The 26,764-nt window shown below is 48.3% G+C and overlaps 1 protein-coding gene across 1 annotated transcript in view; it reads right to left on the reverse strand.

The window, feature by feature from the left end:
* Nucleotides 1–26,764, reverse strand: part of prkcbb (protein kinase C, beta b) — a 170,099-nt gene that overhangs the window by 8,047 nt on the left and 135,288 nt on the right. The window contains exons 11-16 of the mRNA XM_056287403.1: nt 25,138–25,229; nt 22,990–23,052; nt 20,870–21,008; nt 19,888–19,968; nt 18,654–18,761; nt 2,154–2,298 (exon numbers count right to left, since the gene is read on the reverse strand). Coding sequence (XP_056143378.1) covers nt 2,154–2,298; nt 18,654–18,761; nt 19,888–19,968; nt 20,870–21,008; nt 22,990–23,052; nt 25,138–25,229 — 628 coding nt within the window. The remainder of the gene's footprint in view (nt 1–2,153; nt 2,299–18,653; nt 18,762–19,887; nt 19,969–20,869; nt 21,009–22,989; nt 23,053–25,137; nt 25,230–26,764) is intronic.

Here is a 26,764-nt window from a genome sequence, read left to right on the forward strand (position 1 = left end):
TCTCTCTCTCTCTCTCTCTCTCTCTCTCTCTCTCTCTCTCTCTCTCTCTCTCTCTCTCCAACTCTCTCTCTCTCTCTCTCTCTCTCTCTCTCTCTCTCCAACTCTCTCTCTCTCTCCTGTCAGAGGATGGGGGGACTGAGGTGAGACAGCTCCAGGCACAGTCTGGCTGGTATAAATAAATAGATGAGACAGAGACAGAAACAGAGAGAGAGAGAGAGAGAGAGAGAGAGAGAGAGAGAGAGAGAGAGAGAGAGAGAGAGAGAGAGAGAGAGAGAGAGAGAGAGAGAGAGAGAGAGAGAGAGAGAGAGAGAGAGAGATAGAGAGTGAGGGGGGGGGGGTTCTCTTGTTTTTCTTGTCATTCTTTGCCCTCCAGCCTCCACCTGTCTTCTTTTTCAACTCTCTATATGTCTTAAGGCACACACACACACACACAGCAGCTGATGAAGCCGACTGTCCAGATGACGTACATTTGTCTCCACCTCAGCAAAACGACCACAAACAGGTCAGCAACCTGGTGTCACTTCGCTGTCATCAGTCATCACTAAGACGGGATAACGTAGACACGAGAGATAAACGTAGCAACAATAAGACATATGGTTTGAATTTTCTAAGACAACGCAGCCTATGAGCAAACCCAGGAAGTAAGTTTTCGCGTCCACGGATTGACCGCCGGTGACGACACCAGCGGACGCCATCTCGGCAGCGTTTCAGAGACAAGACGTGAGACTACTCAGCACGATGGCTGCTAACGGGGTGTTAGGTATCTGACAACACGTATGTAGAGATATGTGAAAACCCTTAAAGTCACACAGACGACGATGACTGCCGCAAACTGACTTCAGCAGATGTGAGCATGCCTGGTGACGGCGTCCTCACGAAGGCCAGATTTGGGATAGCGGGGACACCTTTTCAACCATTTCCTTGCATCTTCATGTCTTTTTCACTAATCAAGCATCTTGTGCCGTCCGTGGCACAACGCTGCGCTCCTTTGCTCGTAGGGTCTGATGTCAGACGACTGCTCAGTGCTGATTGGTTGACTGCCGTGTCAATCACATACCGCGCTGTCATTAACACAGCGTCCATGTCAAACACATTGCTGCTAACTGTCAATGACTTAGGCGTCAACAACATCATCTTCATCGTCCTGTCAGCATCACCATCCAACCTCTAATCATCATCACCACTGCTGCCTTTGAGGTCTTCCTCCTCCTCCTCCTCCTCCTCCTCCTCCTCCTCCTCGTCAGCACAGATATTAACAACAATGCAGTCAGCAATGTCACCAGAGCTATTAGCATCAAATTGATCATCATCAGAGGCCTCACCTCTAACACCAACAAGACAAGCTTCAGCACCACCACCATCATCATCATCATCACCTCTTGACTTACCTGAGTGTATAATCCCAGACACAGGAGGACACAGAGATAGAGAGATCGCATTAGATGAGCAAGGATAAGAAGAATGAGAGAAGACAGAGACATTGGATAGGGTGAGTACACTTTCTTAACCACACACGGACGGGGGTGAGGGTGTCAAACTTTAAGGTCCTGTGGAGAGAAAGACGTTTTTAGTCCCACCATCCTGTACCTGTGGGTGCACACTAACAACACTGTCCAGCTGAATGGAGTGAGAGGAGAGAGGACGAGTGATCTTCTGTCACCAAACTGAAACCAGCCAATAGCATATTGATGTCCACATTCCCCTAACTCTGCCCGGCCGTGATTAGCTGTCAGTCAAATCGATCTCCCTCCCCTCAGAGTGCCACCCAACCGTTCGGCTTCGTTCAGACAAACGTCAAGTCCAGAAGTTTCTGGTGCTATAAATGTTGACCCTGTAAGTAGGCACCAGTGTCAGCATCACAGTGTTGAGTCTGACAGATGACGAGGCTTTTGTAATATGAGTTTGAGGATTCAAGGAGCGGCGACGTTCAAAACTCATCCTCATCTAGGATAAAAGGGGGAAGGGCACACAGATCAAGCTGTGGCTACGGTCAGACTTTGGCTAAAGTTAATTTTGCTAATTTAGACTTAGGTTTGTCTTTGACCGGCGACCTCAAGGTCAGCGTTTGGCCACATTCCCCGATTCGCACAGACTCGCGTCGTCGATACTTCCTGATTTGGAGGTCAGGGGTGGGAGTTGGGGCGGGGTCAGACTTACAGCTTTGGGTTTGAAGGGCGGCTGCACCTCCTTGTTCTCCAGCTTCTCCCAGTCCATGTAACGGAAGAAGCCATGCTCCCTGATATCCCTCTCCCCCTCCGGACCGCAGCCGAGACGCTTCCCAGGATGCTTTGTCATCAGCTGAGGAGAAAACAGAGAGGACAGCGTTGAGGACAGGGAGAGACTTTTCCTTTCCTTTATTCCTTCTCTCCTCTCTCTACTTCCCTCAGTTCAGACCTTCTTCGAATCTCCCTCAGTGCCTTTATTCATCTCTACACCCCTCATTCATTCCTTCATTGGTTTTTTTTATTTACCCCCCTTTTCTCCCCAATTGTATCTGGCAAAGTACCCCACTCTTCGGAGCCGTCTCGGTCGCTGCTCCACCCCCTCTGCCCATCCGGGGAGGTGCTGCAGACTACCACATGCCTCCTCCCATACATGTGGAGTCGCCAGCCGCTTCTTTTCACCTGACAGTGAGGAGTTTCGCCAGGGAGACGTAGTGTGTGGGAGGATCACGCTATTCCCCCCAGTTCCCCACCTCCCTGAACAGGCGCCCCAACCGACCAGAGGAGGCGCTAGTGCAGCGACCAGGACACACACCCACATCCGGCTTCCCACCCACAGACATGGCCAATTGTGTCTGTAGGATGCCCGACCAAGCCGGAGGTAACATGGGGATCGAACCGGCGATCCCCGGTGTTGGTAAGGCAACGGAGTAGACCGCTATGCTAGCCCTACGCCCCCCTTCATTTGTTTTTTAAATTCCATCCTTCGTTCCTTTTTTTTCTTGGCTGTACAACTGCCTTTCTTTCTGTCTATCTGGCCTAGCATCCCTCCGCCGTGGTGTTGTGGTGTATTTATTATCTGTATCCCTCCTCCGTCCGTGGTGTTGTGGTGTATTTATTATCTGTATCCCTCCTCCGCCGTGGTGTTGTGGTGTATTTATTATCTGTATCCCTCCGTCGTGGTGTTGTGGTGTATTTATTATCTGGGAAAGCCTGAAAACGGTTTCAGCAGGACAGATCTGCTACAAGCCAAATGAAGAGGCTATTAATGATGTCTGGCAAGAGCAAACCTTAAAAACAGCACCACGGGGCTGGGCTATTAGGCTGTGTGAGTGAGTGTGTGTGTGTGTGTGTTTAGTTGTGTGTTTGTGCATGGGTGTGTGTACTTGTGGAGTGTGTATTGTGCATGTCTATTTGTGAGTGTGCAGCTGTGTGTTTGTGCATGTGTGTATTTGTGAGTGTGCAGTTGTGTGTTTGTGCATGTGTGTATTTGTGAGTGTGCAGTTGTGTGTTTGTGCATGGGTGTGCTTACTTGTGAGTGGGTAGTTGTGTGTTTGTGCACGTGTGTGCATTTGTGAGTGTCTAGTTGTGTGTTTGTGCATGTGCGTGTGTGTGTGTATTTGTTAGTGTGGCTCCCTCAGGAGTGGCAGTCATAACTCATTAAATTAGAGCTAAAATAAACATTTACCATGGGTCAGTCAGCCTTACTCATATGACACACACACACACACACACACACACACACACACACACACACACACACACATACACAGAAGCTCACTTATGAACGCATATCAGAGCACACATAAACACACTGTTGGCACAGATATAAATGCACCCACTCGTGAAAAACACACTGTGAGAAGTATTTCTAAGGATAAATAAGGAAGTAATGGAGTATTCATTAGGAAACCCAGCCACTGAGGATGCACAAGCCAGTGCATCCTTAGTGCCGGTCCCAAGCCCGGACAAATGGGGAGGGTTGCGTCAGGAAGGGCATCCGGCGTAAAATCTTTGCCAAATCAAATATGCGGATCATAAATAAGACTTACATACCGGATCGGTCGAGGCCCGGGTTACCAACGACCGCCACCGGTACTATTAACCAGCAGGGTGTCGGTGGAAACTATGCTACTGTTGGGCGAAGGAGAAGGAGAGGGGGAAAGCATGTCCAGAGGCAGCTAGAGAGGAGGAAGGGTAGGCATGTGGAGGTGAGAGTTGGAACTTTGAATGTTGGCACTATGACTGGTAAAGGGAGAGAGCTGGCTGACATGATGGAAAGAAGAAAGGTAGGCATACTGTGTGTGCAAGAGACCAGGTGGAAGGGGAGTAAGGCCAGGAGTATCGGAGGTGGGTTCAAACTCTTCTACCATGGTGTGAATGGGAGGAGAAATGGGGTAGGGGTAATTCTGAAGGAAGAGTATGTCAAGGGCGTGCTGGAGGTGAAGAGAGTGTCAGACAGAGTGATGAGTATGAAGCTGGAAATTGAAGGTTTATTGCTGAATGTTATCAGCGCATATGCCCCGCAAGTTGGGTGTGAGATGGATGAAAAAGAAGAATTCTGGAATGAGTTGGACGACATGGTGGAGAGGGTACCCAAGGAGGAGAGAGTGGTGATTGGAGCGGACTTCAATGGACATGTTGGTGAAGGGAACAGAGGTGATGAGGAGGTGATGGGAAAGTATGGAGTCAAGAAGAGAAATGTGGAAGGACAGATGGTGGTCGATTTTGCGAAAAGGATGGAAATGGCTGTGGTGAATACATATTTCAAGAAGAGGGAGGAACACAGGGTGACGTACAAGAGTGGAGGAAAGTGCACACAGGTGGACTATATCTTATGTAGAAGGCACCATCTAAAAGGGATTGGAGACTGCAAGGTGGTGACAGGGGAGAGCGTAGCCAGGCAGCATCGGATGGTGGTCTGTAGGATGACTTTGGAGACCAAGAAGAGGAAGCGAGTGAAGACACAGCCGAAGATTAAATGGTGGAAGTTGAAGAAGGAAGACTGTTGTGTGGAGTTCAGGCAGGAGTTAAGACAGGCACTGGGTGGTAGTGAAGAGTTGCCAGATGGCTGGAAAACCACTGCAGAAATAGTGAGGGAGACAGCTAGGAAGGTACTTGGTATGTCATCAGGACAGAGGAAGGAAGACAAGGAGACTTGGTGGTGGAATGAGGAAGTACAGCAAATTATACAGAGGAAAAGGTTGGCAAAGAAGAAGTGGGATAGTCAGAGAGATGAAGAAAGTAGACAGGAGTACAAGGAGATGCAGCGTAAAGCAAAGAGAGAGGTGGCAAAGGCAAAGGAAAAGGCGTATAGTGAGTTGTATGACAGGTTAGACACTAAGGAAGGAGAAAAGGACTTGTACCGATTGGCTAGACAGAGGGACCAAGCTGCAAAGGATGTGCAGCAAGTTAGGGCGATCAAGGATAGAGATGGAAATGTGCTGACAAGCGAGGAGAGTGTGCTAAGAAGGTGGAAGGAGTACTTTGAGGGGCTGATGAATGAAGAAAATGAGAGAGAGAGAAGGTTGGATGATGTAGGGATAGTGAATCAGGAAGTTCAGCGGATTAGCAAGGAGGAAGTGAGGGCAGCTATGAAGAGGATGAAGAATGGAAAGGCAGTTGGTCCTGATGACATACCTGTGGAGGCATGGAGATGTTTAGGAGAGATGGCAGTGGAGTTTCTAACTAGATTGTTTAACACAATCCTGGAAAGTGAGAGGATGCCTGAGGAGTGGAGAAGAAGCATACTGGTACCGATTTTCAAGAACAAGGGCGATGTGCAGAACTGTAACAACTACAGAGGTATAAAGTTGATCAGCCACAGCATGAAGATTTGGGAAAGAGTAATAGAAGCTAGGTTAAGAGGAGAGGTGACGATCAGCGAGCAGCAGTATGGTTTCATGCCACGAAAGAGCACCACAGATGCGATGTTTGCTTTGAGAATGTTGATTGAGAAGTATAGAGAAGGCCAGAAAGAGTTGCATTGTGTCTTTGTAGATTTAGAGAAAGCTTATGACAGAGTGCCGAGAGAGGAGGTGTGGTATTGTATGAGGAAGTCAGGAGTTGCAGAGAAGTATGTAAGAGTGGTGCAGGATACGTATGAGGGAAGTGTGACAGTGGTGAGGTGTGCGGTTGGAATGACAGATGGGTTCAAGGTGGAGGTGGGATTACATCAAGGATCGGCTCTTAGCCCTTTCTTGTTTGCAATGGTGATGGACAGGTTGACGGACAAGATCAGGCAGGAGTCTCCATGGACGATGATGTTCGCGGATGACATTGTGATCTGTAGCGAGAGTAGGGTGCAGGTCGAGGAGAGCCTGGAGAGGTGGAGGTATGCACTAGAGAGAAGAGGAATGAAAGTCAGTAGGAGCAAGACGGAATACCTATGCGTGAATGAGAGAGAGGACAGTGGAATGGTCAGGATGCAAGGAGTGGAGGTGACAAAGGCATCTGAGTTTAAATACTTGGGGTCAACTGTCCAAAGTAACGGGGAGTGCAGTAGAGAGGTGAAAAAGAGAGTGCAGGCAGGTTGGAGTGGGTGGAGAAGTGTGTCAGGAGTGATTTGCGACAGAAGGGTACCAGCAAGAGTTAAAGGGAAAGTTTACAAGATGGTTGTGAGACCAGCTATGTTATATGGTTTGGAGACAGTGGCACTGACGAAAAGACAGGAGGCGGAGCTGGAGGTGGCAGAGTTGAAGATGCTAAGATTTTCACTGGGAGTAACGAAGAAGGACAGGATTAGGAACGATTATATTAGAGGGACCGCTCAGGTTGGACGGTTTGGAGACAAAGCAAGAGAGGCAAGATTGAGATGGCTTGGACATGTGTGGAGGAGAGATGCTGAGTATATTGGGAGAAGGATGCTGAATATGGAGCTGCCAGGGAAGAGGAGAAGAGGAAGGCCAAAGAGGAGGTTTATGGATGTGGTGAGGGAAGACATGCAGGTGGCTGATGTGACAGAGGAAGACGCAGAAGACAGGAAGAAATGGAAACGGATGATCCGCTGTGGCGACCCCTAACGGGAGCAGCCGAAAGTAGTAGTAGTAGTAGTAGTAGTAGTAGGAGTATTCATTAGGAGAAAGCTTCTTTAAGACACTAGGACCCCGTTTACACTTGCTATTAAAATGTGTTTTTCGAGATCGGATCACAAGTGGACAGCGCTGCATACAAGTGTAAACGGCCACCAAAACGTTTTGTGAACCGGTTACTCAAACCCCCTGCCGAGGTGGTCTGAGCCGCACTTGACCACATAGCTTTTGTAGTGCAAACGCTAACGCGTCCTCATGCGTCCCCGCCAAGGACGTAACAGGAAATCTTCCTCTTCTTCCTCGCGGTAATGAAATCTGATCACAGGACACATTTGGAGACGCACGCTAGACACGGGTGTAAACGGCGATGTGTCTCGCCGTCCACTTGTGCATCCGATCGCCCAAAACGCATTTGACAACCAGGTGTAAACAGGGTCTAAGTGACCGCAGTGGACGTGGATCCGCCTCACAGCCACGCCACCTTCCTACGTAGCGCTCTGCCTCGCTCTCCCTCTCGCTTTCCTGTGCTGCTGTCCCCCCCCCCCCCACTCGCTGTCTCGCAGTGCTGAGCCCAGCAGCAAGGACGGCGGTGAAAGAGTGTGTGTCTGCCTCTGCGTGGGTAAGGACAAATTCACACGATTAGGCTTTGATGAAGAATCGTGTCCAGTTTAAATCATCATGTAGCTGCACCAGGAGAATACAGCTGCCGCCCGCGCACGTGCCTGTGTGTGTGTGTGTGTGTGTGTGTTACCTTGCTGGCCATGAAATATGAATGCAGGTTAGGGTGGAGGCAGGGAGTGGAAAGGTTCCCGATCGCTCTCTGCACATGTGCTCACATGTATTAGCTCGCTCACAGCAGGTGCATGTATACACACATGCACCTGCACTGAAACAAACTGGTGTCTGGTGTGCATGCAAAATTTAGCCCTCACAAAACACACACACACACACACACACACACACACACACACTGCAATAAATGATATATTATTAATTGTGAGCACACTGAAGTCCTGAATATGTAACAATGACTACTCAAACATCAATCCTTTCCCTGCAGAATGGAAACTAATGAGAGGATTTTTAAAATGGCAACTTCAGTCCTTGATTGACACAGCAACAGAATGATTAAAAATTTAATTATCTTTTGATCCAATTTCCCCCCCCTCTTTTCTCTAGGATGACATTGAACCTCCCTGCTATGTTTTTTTTCTCCCCCCCCCCCTTTTCTCCCCAATTATATCCGGCCAATTACTCCACTCCTCTGAGCCGTCCCGGTCGCTGCTCCACCCCCTTTGCCGATCCGGGGAGGGCTGCAGACTACCACATGCCTCCTCCGACACGTGGAGTCACCAGCCGCTTCTTTTCAGGAGTTTCGCCAGGGGGGACGCTATTCCCCTCCAGTTCCCCCTCCCCTCCCGCCGAGGCACCCCGACCGACCAGAGGAGGCGCTAGTGCGGCGACCAGGACACTCACTCACATCCGGCTTCTCACCCGCAGACACGGCCAATTGTGGCTGTAGGGACGCCCGATCAAGCCGGAGGTAACACGGGGATTCGAACCGGCGATCCCCGTGTTGGTAGGCAACGGAATAGACCGCCACGCCACCCAGACGTCGTGATCCAAATCTGATCTAGATGTGATCCCGTGTACGTTCCTGGACGACTGGTGTAAATCTACGCTGAGGATATGATCTTCTGCTTTGTCAGAGACACTGATGCTGAGCTCAGAAAAGGATATGACTTCTATGTCCTTCTATTTATACATCTATGATATAGAAATCACACACACACACACACACACGCACACGCACACTAACAGATGCCAAGTTAACCTAGGCGGTGCTGGCAGGGCACAGTGGGAGCTGAGGGGGCGGACAGAGACAAGCTTTCATGCTCTGCTGAAGATCCTCTGTCCAAGCACTACAACTCAATAATCATCACTAATGCATAACACAGCCTCGATGTGTGTGTGTGTGTGTGTACACTTAAATGGGCTAGCGTGTGGGCTACTTGTTAAGACCGTGTGTTTGTGTTAAGTAAAAGCTCCATGCGTGTTCATGTGCATCGGAGGGAGTGTGTCTGCATTCTCGCCTGCATTATGCATGCCTGCACCGTATACGACCATGGCTGTGTGTGTCTACGCTCAAGTTTCAGAGTGTGTACTCGCGTTAAAATCGCAAACAACTACTCACAAATGCTCTTGTTGTTGTTGAAAGAGCACGGAAAGCATGTGTGCATTTGGGTGGCTTGTGCCCGGATATGTGGGCACGTGCACGAGAAGAGTGTGTCTTGATTCTTGCCCACGTCGTGTGCTTGAGGAAATCCTGACTCAAACAAGGGTGCTTGAATGAGAACGCGTGTACGTGACTGTGAGTGTGCTAATTTGTACTTGAAAGTGGATGCTTGTGTTGGAGAACGTGTATGTGCGTAACTTATCCCTGTTAATACGGTCGTCCGAAGGAATTGAATCAAGTGCAGGTGGACTCGGTATATATCCATGAAGACGTTTCGCCTCTCATCCAAGAGGCGTCATCAGTTCGTGCCTTTCTGACTAGACCAAGCTAGTTTGACTGGCTGGTGATGAAACTCAGATATTTATCCTCTTTGGAGTCGTTATCAGAGCTAATGATGTCCATGGCTCTTTGTGTCCCGATGTGTAGCAACGCCCGTCGTTATCAGAGCTATTGATGTGCGTGGCTCTTTTGTGTTCCCGTATGTTTCTGGGGTCTCCGAGAAACTCAGGAAAATTTTTAACAAACACCGCATCCCGGTATACTTCAAACCCAGCAACACACTCCGACAAAGACTGGTTCATCCCAAAGACCGTGTACCACACACCCAAAAAAGCAATCTGGTGTATGCCGTACAATGCAATGAGGATTGCACTGACCTATACATAGGAGAAACCAAACAACCACTACACAAACGGGTGGCCCAACACAGAAGGCCAAACTCCTCAGGACAAGACTCAGCAGTCTATCTACACCTAAAGGAGAAGACACACTCCTTCGAGGACAGCAACGTACACATTTTGGACAGGGAAGATAGATGGTTTGGAAGAGGGGTGAAGGAAGCCATCTATGCGAAACTGGAAAAACCATCCCTCAACAGAGGAGGAGGTCTGCGACACCACCTACCTCCCAATTACAATGCCGTCCTTTCGTCTCTACCCAGGTGACTCAAGAAGCCTAGCCTCCAAGAACAACAGTCGCTCACTAACGGCTCCAACAACTCATGACCACTGAATGGAGCACTAACGAAGTCGAAACTAACACCCCCGACGACCGTCGCTGCGTAACATCGGATCACAAAGAGCCACGCATATCAATAGCTCTGATAATGACCGTCGCTGCTAAACATCGGAACACAAAGAGCCATGGACATAATTAGCTCTGATAACAACTCCAAAGAGGATAACTATCTGAGTCTCATCACCGGCCAGACAGACTAGCTTGGTCTAGTCAGAAAGGCACAAACTGAGGAAGCCTCTTGGACGAGAGGCGAAACGTCTTCACGGATATATACCAAGTCCAGTTGCACTTGATTCAATTCCTTTGGATAACCATGACCTGGATGAATGAGAACATTCACAGACATGTAAATATGGTCATATAGGAATGTACACATGTACACATCCTGCTTGAACAATATGTCTTATGTGTGCTTGCACACCTGCATTTGTATGTATTTACATTTCTCCTGCTTCCGGTGTGGGAAGATGGCGGCACGAATTCATGTTTGCGGCGGCCTCACCCAGTACCAGTGTGGGGAGATGGTGGCACGAATTCATGTTTGGAGCGGCTTCACCCAGTACCAGTGTGGGGAGATGGTGGCGCGAATTCATGTTTGGGGCGGCCTCATCCAGTACCAGTGTGGGGAGATGGTGGCCGAATTCATGTTTGGGGCGGCCTCACCCAGTACCAGTGTGGGGAGATGGTGGCGCGAATTCATGTTTGCGGCGGCCTCACCCAGTACCAGTGTGGGGAGATGGTGGCGCGAATTCATGTTTGGGGCGGCCTCACCCAGTACCGGTGTGGGGAGATGGTGGCGCGAATTCATGTTTGGGGGGGCCTCATCCAGTACCGGTGTGGGGAGATGGTGGCGCGAATTCATGTTTGGGGCGGCCTCACCCAGTACCAGTGTGGGGAGATGGTGGCGCGAATTCATGTTTGGGGCGGCCTCACCCAGTACCAGTGTGGGGAGATGGTGGCGCGAATTCATGTTTGGGGCGGCCTCACCCAGTACCAGTGTGGGGAGATGGTGGCGCGAATTCATGTTTGGGGCGGCCTCACCCAGTACCAGTGTGGGGAGATGGTGGCGCGAATTCATGTTTGGGGCGGCCTCACCCAGTACCAGTGTGGGGAGATGGTGGCGCGAATTCATGTTTGGGGCGGCCTCACCCAGTACCAGTGTGGGGAGATGGTGGCGCGAATTCATGTTTGCGGTGGCCTCACCCAGTACCAGTGTGGGGAGATGGTGGCGCGAATTCATGTTTGCGGCGGCCTCACCCAGTACCAGTGTGGGGAGATGGTGACGCGAATTCATGTTTGCGGCGGCCTCACCCAGTACCAGTGTGGGGAGATGGCGGCGCGAATTCATGTTTGCGGCGGCCTCACCCAGTACCAGTGTGGGGAGATGGTGGCGCGAATTCATGTTTGGGGCGGCCTCACCCAGTACCAGTGTGGGGAGATGGTGGCGCGAATTCATGTTTGCGGCGGCCTCACCCAGTACCAGTGTGGGGAGATGGTGGCGCGAATTCATGTTTGGGGCGGCCTCACCCAGTACCAGTGTGGGAAGATGGTGGCGCGAATTCATGTTTGGGGCGGCCTCACCCAGTACCAGTGTGGGGAGATGGTGGCGCGAATTCATGTTTGGGGCGGCCTCACCCAGTACCAGTGTGGGGAGATGGTGGCGCGAATTCATGTTTGGGGCGGCCTCACCCAGTACCAGTGTGGGGAGATGGTGGCGCGAATTCATGTTTGGGGCGGCCTCACCCAGTACCAGTGTGGGGAGATGGTGGCGCGAATTCACTTTTGCGGCAGCCTCACCCAATACTGTCCATGCAGTGTCTTTGTTCATGTCTTTTTCTAAGTTTTGTCTTCCTTTGATGGCTGGCAGAGCTGGTGCTGGATCGGCTGGAAGAGCTTGGTCCACTGCGCCCGGGGGTGCGGGGGCCACGGCCCCTGCCTGGTGCTGCGCCCGAGGAGGAAGCACCAAGGGCGGTCTGACAGGACGCAGAAGCAGGGCAGGCTAAGCTAACTGCTAGCCCATGCAGACCAGCAGTTCCGACAGTCATCCTGGCTGATGTTCATTCACTTTGACGGATTTTTTATTTTTTTTAGTTTGGATATGTGTGTTAGTTTGGATGTGTATTAGTTTGGATATGTGTGTTCTTGAAGTTTTTGGATATGTGTTTTTGTCTTTGTGTTGCACTGCTGTGGGCTGGGGGAAATGACCTAGTGTTCCTGATTCTTAATTTATGTGTCTTTTGTATCAACATGTGTGTGTGTGAACCTGCATAGGCCTGTCTGATATAAAACGTAGGATATTAACCTCATCTAACCTTTGCACGCAGAACGCCCTCACCCGCTCCACTCACCAGGATACATAAATCAAGTCCACATTTGTCAAAACAAAGTCGCCATGAGGCAAAACTCGGTTTGCCCTCCCGCCTTGTCAACCTTCCATTTGCTACATCTTCATCCTCATCCTTCTGCCCCCCCAAGGCCTTGTTTGTTCTTCTTCGTCATAAACTTTCTTGGTACCGTAAAGCACACGACGCGACAGAAAGGTGCGTGACAGCCTCCTAATCCAGCACATTAGGTGGGATACAGGCAGACGTGGGAGAAGAAACCAGGGCTGCTTTTAACTCTTTTGGCACAAGTCTCAGGTCTCCATCACTCCTCCATCACACAATATAATCATCTATAGGGGGTGAGCATTGCACCCTGGGCCCTCTCTCTATAGAAACTCCAACCAATCATACATTTTTAGATAGAACATTGTTTGGTAGAATGATGATGTGATATGGGGGTCCCAAAGGCGAAGCACGGTACTAAGAGCAGTGTATTGTTGCGCTACATGTCCATGTATTCCGTGTGAAGTATTTCCGCTTCCGGTGTGGGAAGATGGCGGCGCGAATTCACATTTGCAGCAGCCTCACCCAGTACCGGTGTGGAAAGATGGCAGTGCGAACTTGCATTTGCAGTGGCCTCACCCAGTTACGTCCATGCAGGGTCTTTATCCACGTCTGAGTCTAAGATTGTGTCCTGTTTGATGGCTGGGACAGCAGGCTCTGGATCGGCTGGGAAAACTTGGTCTGCTGCATCCTGTGGGCCCAGGGACCACGGCCCTGCCTGGAGCTGTGCCCGAAGAAGAAACACCCAGTGCGGTCTGACAGGACACGGAAGCGGGGCAGGCTAAGCTAACTGCTAGCCCACACAGACCGGCAGTTCCGATAACACCGAGGGCGGTCTGGTGGTGGCCTGGTGGTGTGGGGAGGTGTGTTGAAGGTGTCTGGCTGGGAGAGCTGGTGCTTGATCGACTCGGAGAGCCTGGTCTGCTGCGTCCAGTGGGCTCAGGGACCACGGCGCTGCCGGAGCTGTGCCTGAGGAGGAAACACCGAGGGGGGTCTGACAGGACGCGGAAGCGGGGCGGGCTAAGCTAACTGCTAGCCCACACAGAGTGGCAGTTCCCACAGTTATCCTGGCGTTCGCTCTCTTGGACAGTGAAAAAAATGTTTTGGACATGTTGGATATATGTGTTTTTGTGTTTGTGCTGCACTGCTGTGGACTGGGGGAAACAATATTTCGTTTCATTTCATGTATGCAAGTGCATGACATGAAATGACAAATAAAAAAAATGGTCCCGATTCCTGATTAAATGTAAGTCTCAGATCACCCACAACTAAAAGGGTGAGGGGGTTATATTTCTAACCTTGTTCTTATCAAAGAACAACAATATCAGTTAATATAAACAACTAAAACCGGAACTTGTCCAACAATTAAAGGCAGATCAATTCCCCTCTTCATGACTGGTTGGCTGTTATTAATCTGTCTTGTCTTGTGATTGGTCCACTGTGTCTCAACATATGCAACAATGTTGAAAGTGTATTCGTCACCCTTTCACACCGATATAATTCTGTCGATTAAATACGGATACATATCAAGCAATAAGAAAGATCAACACACAACATGCATTTAGCCAACAGGACCAACACAAAACTTGAGCAGACAGCCCGGGAGCTGGATTTATAGTTTATATTGGTAATGCATGGCTAGCCGCTATGGTTAGCTGCTAGCTAAGCTAGCAGTCCTTATCCGTATTTTTGCTTTGTTTATAGATTAAGGTTGTTGTAAAGTGTTACGATATATATATATATATATATAGATATATAAATATATCTTTATATTTATGATTGAAGTTAGTCAGAAAGTGTAAATACTTAAAACAACTTTAGCTCGGTAGCTAGCGTGGCCAAATTAGCATTATAAAAACAATTTTTAGCTATCCTTAGCTAATATAAAATTGTCTTTAGGTGTGAATGTGTGTGTGTGTGTGTGTGTGTGTGTGTGTGTGTGTGTGTGTGTGTGTGTGTGAGTGTGCGTGTGTGTGTGTGTGTGCGTGTGTGTGTGTGTGTGTGTGTGTCGGCCCTGTGATGGCCTGGCGGCCTGTCCAGGGTGTCTCCCCGCCTGCCGCCCAATGACTGCTGGGATAGACTCCAGCATCCCTGCGACCCTGACAGCAGGATGAAGTGGTTTGGATAATGGATGGATGGCGAGCAGCATAAAGATGAGGCGGTCACCGTGGCAACGTGTACATGGCTGGATACTGTGTACCGTTGACACCGATACCACAATAATGCACAGTAAGCCAGTTTTGTCAACGGCAACATGTAAACGCCAAGAATAAGAAGGAAAAAAAAACGTGATGGCAGAATATTTGAACTGACAGGTAATCGTGGAGGATGTACAGAGCCGGGGGAAGCAACCTGTCCCGGGCTGTGCAGGCCCGGCCAGATTTCAAACTCATATTTGGGAGAAAGAGACAGAGTCTGCGTTAAATATATGAGGACGTGGGAGTGACCTTGACAAATTAAAACGAGTTATATTCACATTATGACAGTCTCCCGCTGTTCTCTAAGTAAGGTTTTCCCACCGACGCTGCAGAAAAGTTCCAAGTGTGCAGAGTTTACCTACTGCATATGAGCTGATGGCTGCCGTGGATGAAAGGAAAACAGTGAAAACAGAATAAAACAGTGAATGTCAGTCAAGTGTTGTGAAAATAATGATTTGCTCAGCTTCGGTTCTGGAACTGTTTGGACCCCGTTTGCCCTTGGTCACAAATAAACCTTTTAAATGAACTGACCGAGAGACAGAAACAGAACTGGAGCGAGGATACAGGCTGCAGACTGCCCCGACAAGTGTGTGTGTGTGTCTGTGTGTGTGTGTGTGTGTGTGTCTGTGTGTGTCTGTGTCCGTGTGTGTGTCTGTGATTTGCTGAAGTCAGTAGAGAATAGAAGCAGGAGATGAGACAGAGAGTTGGTTGATAGAGGATCCAGTCCATTTATAGCTTTAATCAGCGCAAACACACACACACACACACGCACACTCACACACGCACACTCACACACACTCTCTCTCTCTCCCGCTCTCTCTCTCTCTCTCACACTCACACACACACACACACACACACACACACACACACACACACACACACACACACAGAGCTGCTGCTCGCTGTCCACTGGGAGGTGTATCAGGGCATCATTTGGTATTGGCTGTCTGGTGTTCTGTGGTATTGTCTATTCTGAGGAGAAGAATCCACGGCTAAATGAGCACACTGTGCAGACCTGAGCTATTACAGCAGCCGTGTGTGTGTGTGTGTGTGTGTGTGTGTGTGTGTGTAAAAGTTTGTCTGTGTTTGTGTGTATGATTTTAAGTGAGTGTATTTTAGTATGTCTGTGTGTGTTGTGTGTGTGTGAAAGAGATACGGGGATGTACAATGTGAGACCGCGAAGCAGAGGCTTAACAATGAACACTGCAGGGAGCGAGCGGGCGAGCGAGAGAGAGAGAGAGGGGGGGGAGAAGGACAGGAAAGGAGAGGGTGATGACGGAGTGGAGAGAGGGAGAGAGATGGACGGGGGACAGATAGTGAGAGAGAACAATGTTTTCTTCACAGTGAATAAACGTTCTCTCACAATGGCTTTAATTATGCAGATAAGTCTGACGTCCCCCCCCCCTCCCTCCCTCTTGCTGCTCTTCCCTTTCCAGCTATTCCTCCCTCTCCTGCATCCCCACCGCCTCTGCTCTCCCCACTGTCAAACTCTTCAAGTCTGTTCCTCCATATTGTGTGTTTGTTTGTGTGTATGTCAGTGTGAACGACAGACAGGGATTTTGCGATGGGGGTTGTGTGTGTGTGTGTGTTCCTGTCAATCACAATGTGTACATGCAGTAAACAATCTGATGAAGATGAATGATGCAGGGGTGGGCAACATGATCCAGAAAGGTCCGGTGTGGGTGCAGGTCTTCGTTCCAACCAAGCAGTTACACAACTGAGTCTACAGATTGCGGTCCTTCGCAAAGACTATTGGCCGACTAACAGAATCAGGTGTGTAACTGCTCGGTTGGAGCAAAGACACGCACCCACACCGGCCCTTTCTGGATCATGTTGCCCATCCCTGAAGGTGACAGCTTGATGAAGGCGCCTACAAGTTAATTATCCTCAATAATCTGAATTTACTAGACTCGGCGGATTGTCGAGTTATGGAATGGAAGTTATGTCACATGCATAGACACCACTTCCGGTGTGGGAAGATGGTGGTGCAAATTCACGTTTGCAGCAGCCTCACCCAGTACTGGTGTAGGAAGATAGCGTCGCAGTGGCCTCACCCAGTACTGTCCATGCAGTGTCTTTGTCCACGTCTGCGTCTAAGTTTATGTCTTTGTTCGATGGTTGGGAGAGCTGGGGCAGGCTAAGCTAACTGCTAGCCCATGCAGACCGGCAGTTCCGACAACACCGAGGGTGGTTCGCCTAGCATTGACTGTGTTTTTGGTGTGGTCGTGTGGAGTGTGGGGAGGTGTGTCGAGGGTGTCTGGCTGGGACAGCTGGCGTTGGATTTGCTGAGTCTGCTGCGTCCAAGGACCACGGCCCTTCCTGGAGCTGCGACCGAGGAGGAAACATAAAGGGCGGTCTCTCCTTTTCTCCTTCTTTACCCACGACTGCCTGCCAACTCACCCTTCAAATGTTATAGTTAAGTTTGCAGATGACACCACAGTCATTGGCCGTATCACCAACAATGACGAGATGGCCTACAGAGACAAGATTCAGCACCTCACTTCATGGTGTACTACCAACAATCTTGTCCTCAATGTGCAGAAGAAGAAGGAGCTGATTGTGGACTTCAGGAGGTCTAGAAGCCGCAGCCACTCCCCCATACACATCAATGGGGTGGAAGTGGAGTATGTTTCCAGCTTTAAATTGCTTGGAGTCCACATCAGCGAGGAACTTTCCTGGACATTAAACACCCTGGCCCTTGTGAAAAAGGCCCAACAACGCCTGCATTTCCTGAGGAGGCTGAGGAGCGCCTGTCTATCCCCCAAAATTCTCACCAACTTCTACCACTGCACCATAGAGAGCATCCTGACCAGCTGCATCTCAGTGTGGTACGGCAACTGCACCTCAGTAGACCAGAAAGCTCTGCAGCGGGTCGTCAAGGCGGTCCAGCACATCACCGGTACCCAGCTCCCAGCCATAAACGACATCTATCACAAACGCTGCCTTCGAAGGGGTCTGAGCATCAGCAGAGATCCCACCCACCCCAACCATGGACCGTTCTCCCCCCTGCGCTATGGGAGGCGCTACAGGAGCCTCAGAGCCCGCACTACCGGGCTCAAAAACAGCTTCTTTCCACAAGCTATTGCTTGGCCACCTGAACCTGGCTACCCACTGAATGGCTGTAGATATTTTTAAATATTTTGTACTCTTGATATTTTTTAACTTATTTTTAGCTTTTGGTCTTCATGTGTGTATATCTTATACTGTGTTTGCTGTGTTTGTCTGTCTCTGTCTTGCACTGTTTGGTGACGCCACAGCCCTCATTTCATTTTTAATATGTGCCTGCAAATTGTTTTTAATGACAATAAATTAAATTGAATTGAATTGAATTGAATTGAATTCTTGCAGTTTGGATACATGTGTTCTTGTAGTTCGGATACATGTGTTCTTGCAGTTCGGATACATGTGTTCTTGTAGTTCGGATACATGTGTTCTTGTAGTTCGGATACATGTGTTCTTGTAGTTCGGATACATGTGTTCTTGTAGTTTGGATACATGTGTTCTTGTAGTTTGGCTATGTGTTTTTGTCTGTGTTGCCCTGATTTGGGCTGGGGAAATGATATTTCATTCATTTCAGGTGCGCAGGTGCATGGAATGAAAGGACAAATAAATGGTCCTGATTCCTGATACAACCCTGCTTCCGATGTTGTGTTTCGAGACTTTGTGGTGATTTAGACCTTAATTCGATTCCAATAGCTTGATGGGGGTGTTTACAGGGCAGTTGCAATAATCAGATTATCATCTCAATCTTGATGAAAAGCAAACTTTTAACTTGCTGCATGTGTGTGTTCAAGCATCGTGTTTGTGTGTGTGTGTGTGTGTGTGTGTGTGTGTAAACTGACCCCTTTACAGATGGCAACAGCCTCCTTAGACATGGACTTGGGATAGGAGACATGGTGCTCCATGATGGACTGAAACAGCTCGTCCTCATCCTCGCCATCAAACGGAGGCTGATGAAGACGAGAGGAGATGTAAGACAGAAGGGAAGAGGAGGGGGAACGAGAGGGGAGGAAGAGAAAACAGATGAAGGGAGTGGTGGCAGAGGAGAAGAAAGGAGGAGAGGACAAGTCAAGGATACGTAACATGACTCATTAAAGCCCTCTTTGGCTTAACGCTACGACACCAAAACACCACAGGGCAACGGCATTAATGAAACCACATAATTCACAGATCCACCGTTCAAAGATCCCCGCGTGAACTCTCCAACACTGTTAACAGCAGGAAAAACAAAGCAGCAGTGTAATTTAATTTAACACTTAAAGTTTAATTTAACCTTCCACTGCAAAATGTCACATTTTGCAGAGATACAATCAGGATTATTTGCTCTTTACACTTTTGGTACTGCAGCACATGTTGAACTCTCACTCTCTCAACATCTAGCTCTCTCTCTCTTACAGACACACGTGTGCATGGACACACCCACACACACACATACAAGAACAAACACAAAATGGCAAGTACACACTTTTTTTGGGAGGGGGGGGGTCTCCCTTTTTCTCCCCAATTGTATCTGCCAATTACCCCACTCTTCCGAGCCGTCCCGGTCACTGCCCCGCCCCCTCTGCCAATCCGGGGAGGGCTGCAGACTACCACCTGCCTCCTCCGATACAGGTGGAGTCGCCAGCCACTTCTTTTCACCTGACAGTGAGAAGTTTCACCAGGGGGATGTCGCGCATGGGAGCATCACGCTATTCCCCCCAATTCCCCCTCCCTCCCCCTCGAACAGGCACCCCCGACCGACCAGAGGAGGTGCTAGTGCAGCAACCAGGACACATACCCGCACCTGGCTTCCAAACCGCAGACATGGCCAATTGTGTCTGTAGAGATGCCTGGCCGAGCCGGAGGTAACACGAGGATTCGAACCGGCGATCCCCGTGTTGATAGGCAACGGAATAGACCGCTACGCTACCCGGACACCCCTGCCAGCATGATTTAAATCCGAATTTCTTTGAGAAATTCCCAAGCTGTAAACAATATAAATCCGAAAATGTGTGTATGAAACATTATGTGCACGCACACACACTCAAAACACAGACACACACAGACACACACACACACACACACACACACACCAACCTGTCCTGCCAACATCTCATAAAGCAAGACTCCGAAGGCCCACCAGTCCACTGATTTCCCGTAAGGCTGATAGGCAATGATCTGAAACAGATAGAACAGACATGCATTCTTCTTTGCCAGGTAAACCTGTATGCTGATGATATGCAACTGCTTCTGAGACACTTGTGATGAAAGCAGTAGTGCTGTAGTAGTACTGTAGTAGTAGCAGTGGTGGTGATCTTAGTTGTATCAGTGGTAGAGATTCAAGCAACATTAGTTAAGGTAGTTGTTGTAGCAATATTTGCCATACAAGTGTTGGTCGTGGTAGATGTAGCAAAAGGAAGTTGCAGTAGTAGTAGTGGATGTACTGATATTAGTTGGGCTAGTAGGAGTGGCCATAGTAATGTTAGTAGAAGAAAGTCATTGTATTCTTACAACAAATGTGTTCTCTGCATTTAACCCATCCTATTGTATAGGAGCAGTGGGCAGCTGCAGCGCCTGGGGTCCAACTCCAGTTCTTCTTTCCATTGCCTTGCTCAGGAGCACAGACAGGAGTATTAACCCTAACATGCATGTCTTTTTGATGGCGGGAGGAAACCGGAGCACCCAGAGGAAACCCACGCAGACACGGGGAGAACATGCAAACTCCACACAGAAATGACCTGGGACAGCCTGGGGTTCGAACCCAGGACCTTCTTGCTGTGAGGCAACAGTGCTAACCACTGGGCCATCGTGCAGCCCAATAGTAATAGTAGTTGTAACAGTAGTAGTAGGAGTGGTAATATTATTCCTAGCAGTGTTAGTAACAATTGGCACAGTACTGATAGTGCATTCAGCCATGTTCAGTAACTGAACTGATAATGCAGCACTGAACTCAACAACTGTATGTGTGAATGAACACAACACACACACACACACACACACACACACACACACACACACACACACACACACACACACACACACACACACACACACACACACACACACTGTCCCCTCATACCTCAGGAGCGATGTAGTCAGGTGTACCACAGAAGGTCTTGGTCGTGATCCCGTCCAGCATGTTCTCTTTACACATGCCGAAGTCGGCTATCTTAATGTGGCCTTCACAGTCCAGCATCACATTGTCCAGCTTCAGGTCTCTACGACAGCAACACAACAGGTGTAAAGATGACTGCTACTTCATGATTACGTCCTCAAAGCGGGCTGTATACGTCCGACTTCTCCAGACCCCGACTGCATGGCCTCATATCAGGTAAGTATTTGACCAAGGACCAATGTTGGAACTGAAAACATGCCTTTCTGTGTTTGTTGGTGTTTGTACTTCTATATCCAGTCTGTATCACATTTAGGAAAAAGTCAGAAAAGAATGTGTGACCTTACATAAATAAAAGTATTTCAGCTGAGTTTTCAGTATCCCAAAATGGTGTGTGATATACAGAAATTAACACTTAATCATGTGCTTCTTTGAACATTATTCAGCAAAAAAAACCACAAAAAAAAAACAACCCCCCCCCCAAAAAAAAGAATAGAGGAAAAAAAAGCTGGACATATAGTTAGTTGGGTGTCGAGAAACTCACATCATGGCACAAAACATGGCACCTCTACCAAGACTACATCTGTTCAATACATCTCTGAAATCCGTAGTGATAGTGTATGTTAGCGATGGTTTGGTGCACTGTTCATCTGGTTGATTAAAACGGGTCAAAAATTCAATTACATTTTAAATTAATTAATGATACATATTAAATAATTAATAATGATTAATTAATTAATCATTAATTACTTATGATAAATTAAATTTACATTCATTAATTTCATCCATCCATTATCCGAACTGCTTATCCTGCTCTCAGGCTGGCATCCCCGCCACCCTGAGAGCAGCCATTAGGCGGCAAGCAGGGAGACACCCTGGACAGGCCGCCAGGCCATCACAGGGCCTGGTCAAAAGGGTGAGTGGCATGATAAAATAAATTAAAAATAAAAACATTTTTTATTTCGGTGTAACTTTAAAAGGTACAGCATGATACTGACCTGTCTATACTGACATTTGCAATTGACTAATTTTTATCTAACTGAAATTCATCAATTTCAATTAAATGAAAATGCAATTAAAAATGCCCTGTGATGGCCTGGCGGCCTGTCCAGGGTGTCTCCCCGACTGCCACCCAGTGACTGCTGGGATAGGCTCCAGTAGCCCCGCGACCCTGACAGCAGGATAAGCGGTTCGGATAATGGATGGATGGATGGATGGATGGATGGATGGATGGAATTAAAGTTCCTTGCTTGTTCAAACTCAAGATTTCAGCTGATGGCAGTCAGGAAGGCAGGACCCAATTTAATGGATAGGGCAAACCGGCGTGTTTATTTTATTTGACGAAGACTTTTAGTGAACAATCTGAGGAAAATGAGAGGTCAACAAAATCTCGAATGAAATGCAAACCTCATTACATTTCATCAAAAAGTTTTCATTTACCAGGTTTAATTTGGACTGTAACTATGACCTCATTCTTGTAAACTCATTGACGACCATTCTCCATCGTTGTATTTGGCCAGTAAATAATCGCTGGTATGAGTGTAGCGGTCACTTTTTTTTGTGCATTTCCTCCCCCTTTTTTCACCCCAATTGTATCTGGCCAATCACCCCGCTGTTCTGAGCCATCCCGTTCGCTGCTCCACCCCCTCTGCCGATCCGGGGAGGTGCTGCAGACTACCACATGCCTCCTCCGATACATGTGGAGTCACCAGCCGCTTATTTTCACCTGACAGTGAGGAGTTTCACCAGGGGGACGTAGCGCGTGGGAGGATCACGCTACTTCCCCCCAGTTCCCCCTCCCCCTCGAATAGGCGGCCCGACCACCCAGAGGAGGCGCTAGTGCAGCGACCAGGACATATACCTGCATCCGGCTTCCCACCCACAGACACGGCCAATTGTGTCTGTTGGAACGCTCGACCAAGCCAGAGGTAACACGGGGATTTGAACCGTGATCCCCGTTGTTGCTAGGTGACGGAATCGACCGCCACACCATCCGGACAGTCACATGATCTTGGGTTTGGTGTGGAGATCACATGCGGGGACTTTGTGATCATGTGACACGGAGATTACAAATGTTGAGGCCTTACCTGTAGATGATGCCCTTCACATGGAGGAAAAAAAGACCGATGGCTATCTCTGCAGCGTAGAACCTGCACACACACACACACACACACACACACACACACACACAAACAGCCAATTAGAGAGAGAAAAGGAGGAAAAGAGACAGAGAGATCATTTGTGACATTCTGTTTGTTTGCACGCGTGCTGAAGTGTGTGTATGGATGTGTGCGTGATGTGCACATCTCTGTGTACACACTTTTGTGTGTGTGTGTGTGTGTGTATGTGTTTGTCTGTGTATTTGTGGACGTGTTTGTATGAGTGCCTTGTGTATATGTTTCTATGTTTGTTTGTGTGTCTGTCCCTGTGTGTTTGTGGATCTGTGTAAAGGTCGGCGCTGTCTTGTTTGTGGTCAGAGACCAACTGATTAGATCAACAGGAGGAGCCTGGACACACGCCGGCCATACCTTGAGTGAGTGTGAGTGTGTGTGTGTGTGTGTGTGTGCAGGAAGGGGGGGGGTGGATATAGAGGTGTAGCAGGAGGTGTCAGAGTGCATGTGAAGCAGCATATAGCAGCAGCACAGAACATGGTGGGGGTGTGATGGTGCTTTACAGGCCTCCTCTATAATCAGCGTGAAGGCCAAAGGGCCCTGCAACAGCAAGATAACGAGGTATTTCTCCACCGTGGGACCCAGAGACACTGGGTTTCAGATGCCCGGAGCTTGTGCTACATCCCACAGCTTCATCCACAGACGGACTCAAGTATTCCAACACGACAGCCATGGAGTGCCCAAATAAGGTTGGGAATCTTTCGGAATTTCACGATTTGATTTCGATTCTTTTCTTCTTTTTTTTTGGGGGGGGGGGTTCCTCCCCAATTGTACCTGGCCAATTACCCCACTCTTCCGAGCCGTCCTGGTTGCTGCTCCACCCCCTCTGCCGATCCGGGGAGGGCTGCAGACTACCACATGCCTCCTCCCATACATGTGGAGTCGCCAGCCGCTTCTTTTCACCTGACAGTGAGGAGTTTCACCAGGGGGACGTAGCACGTGGGAGGATCACGCTATTCCCCCCAGTTCCCCCTCCACCCTGACTGACCAGAGGAGGCGCTAGTGCAGGACACATACCCACATCCGGTTTCCTACCTGCAGATACGGCCAATTGTGTCTGTAGGGACACCTGACCAAGCCGGAGGTAACACAGGGATTCAAACTGGCGATCCCCGTGTTGGAAGGCAACGGAATAGACCGCTATGCTACCCAGATGCTGTAAATCTTGCATATTGAATGAGTCACGTCAAGCTCCTTCTAGAATGATGGCACTTGGCGGTCCGCTCCTGTTTGCCAGATCTGGGCCAGAACCAAGCCATAGCAACGCCGCATGTGTCACATATTTGCCAAAGGTGGCCCATATTTGGTTTGTGATATTTGGGCCATATTCACCATTTACCACACGGGCCACTTCAGGCTCACATCCAGATTACATGTTGCTGAGAGCACCACGTCTTTGCCACAAAAGGCCCACATTTGATTTGGCATATTTGGGCCAAATTTGGTATTCTACATGTGGGCCACTTCAGGCTCACATCCATTTTGTCAGGGCCAGAAGAAGACCATCATCGTCTGAAGCGGCCCACATCTGGATGCTATCTGGGGACAGTCCTAAAGATGTAGTAGCTAACAAGTGTCTCTTCTGATACGGTCCATCACTGGTATATTCAAAGGTACTACCAGTAAACATTTGAACAGCGTAGCAGAGAAAGACCATTTTCAGGATTGTAGCTTCAATATTTCCATTTATATCTGCAATAAACTCACAGAGAACCACACGTTTGAGGTCCAGGTTTTTACCTGGCTACTCGTCTATCCCCGTCCCATCCTCAGACCTCTGGATGGTACAAACTGATGGCTATTTGGTGTTGGCAGCATAGTGTGCAGCCAACCATTAAATCAGGCGGTAACACAAATTAGCACACCCTCAAGCTTGGTTAACAGTTGGCTGTGATAAATACCTGTATACATCCAGCTCTGCTGGAAAATACACATTTTAAGATATTATCTCACTGTAAAATGACCATTTAGACATGTTGTCATTAAGCATTTAATATGTATGTGCCTGTACATACATATTGTGTGTGTGTGTGTGTGTGTGTGTGTGTGTGTGGGTCTACTCACACAGCATGGGGCTCTTTGAACTTGCCAACCTGCTGAATTTGGTACATGAGATCTCCTCCATTGATGTACTCCATGACAAAATACAACCGGTCCTACATGGGGAGCAAGAGAGAGAGAGAGAGAGAGAGACAGAGACAGAGACAGAGACAGAGAGACAGAGGGTGAGAGAAAGATAAAATAGTTGGGAGGGAGGGAGAGAGAGAGAGAGAGATGGAGGGGTAACAGTCTGTCCATTCCATCGGTCAGAAAATGAAGGAAACACACTGACACCATGTGACAGCCAGCTACTCTCCTATAGCTGTGCGCATATATATATATATATATATATATATATATATATATATATATCTGCTGTAATTGCCAGTGTTGTAGAGCGTGTCACAGAAAAGAGAGGGCTAGTGGGATAGTGGGTGTGTGTGTGTGTGTGTGTGTCTCTCTCTCTGAGTGTTTTAGGAAACAGCATGATTTTATGCATGTCTGCTATGGTATGTGTCTGCAAGCCTATTTTGTGTGTTACACATGTGCAGATACAAACGGGCTTGCAGTGAGTGTATATAAATATATATATGTATTTGTTGGCAGTAAATAGTAAATGTGTGTGTGTGTAATAATTGCCTGCGTACTCCTCCATGTGAGAGGCTTCCAGAGAGGCAGTCTGCCATCCCTGGTCAGAGAATTTCTGCTGAAGAGGATTAGCTTGGTCTGTGTGTGTGTGAGAGTGTGTGTGAGTGTGTTTGTGTGTGTGTGCACAGATGTGCTCAAATGTATATGTGTGTTTCTGTTTTACTCGTTTATTACTCCATGCCATACGGAGCCGCATGGAGCCGGTGAGTCACATGACCCGTTCATCTCCAGCCTAACATGGCTTCTACATGGAAAAACGGCTGCTGTAAACCAGATGTGAGCTTCACACGACAGGTTTGGGGGGGCGGGGTTTGGTAGTAGGGTGGTGGCAGTACATTTCCAGTGCTCATTAACACTTTTATCACTACTGGGGAGGCGACCGTGGCAAAAAAAAAAGCAGCAACACTTTTTTTTAAACAATATTATATTGTGAGACACTTGAGAAGTATGTCTGTATGTCAACATTACCATTTTTTTTACCCAATTGGTATTGTGTTACTTTCTATGGGGTGGTTGGATTTGAGTTGTGTTTAGTCAGAGATTTTTGTTTAGTTTAAGTACAAACTTGTGAAAGTTATTTCGTTTACATGTAGTTAAATTGTAACATTGTTTGAATTGTTAGTTACATGAGTGAATCTGAGTATTGATAATAATAATGAGATTTATTCCAGTTCTGATTGTATGTGATTTCTGTGCGCTTGATAAGGACTTTTATTGCGAAATTCTATTGGCGAGAAATGCGTGCATCCGGGGTCTCAGTTAGGGAGCTGCTGTGATTGGCTGATTTACGTTCTGGGGGTGATGTCAAGAAAGTTAATACAGCTTCAGAGCGGGGACTCTTTAGTATGACGGGACAAGGACGGACTGGTGAGTGATTGCAAGAGTGAGTGAGTTATATTGTGTGTTAGCTTTGAGTTGAGGGTACTTGAATGATGTATGTTTGTATTTTGTGTGTTTTCTTTTTCAATGTTTGTAACCTGTTGGTTAAAAATAAAGAAATTTT

Source organism: Lampris incognitus, chromosome 10 (assembly GCF_029633865.1).
Source record: "Lampris incognitus isolate fLamInc1 chromosome 10, fLamInc1.hap2, whole genome shotgun sequence".
Lineage (NCBI taxonomy): Eukaryota > Metazoa > Chordata > Actinopteri > Lampriformes > Lampridae > Lampris > Lampris incognitus.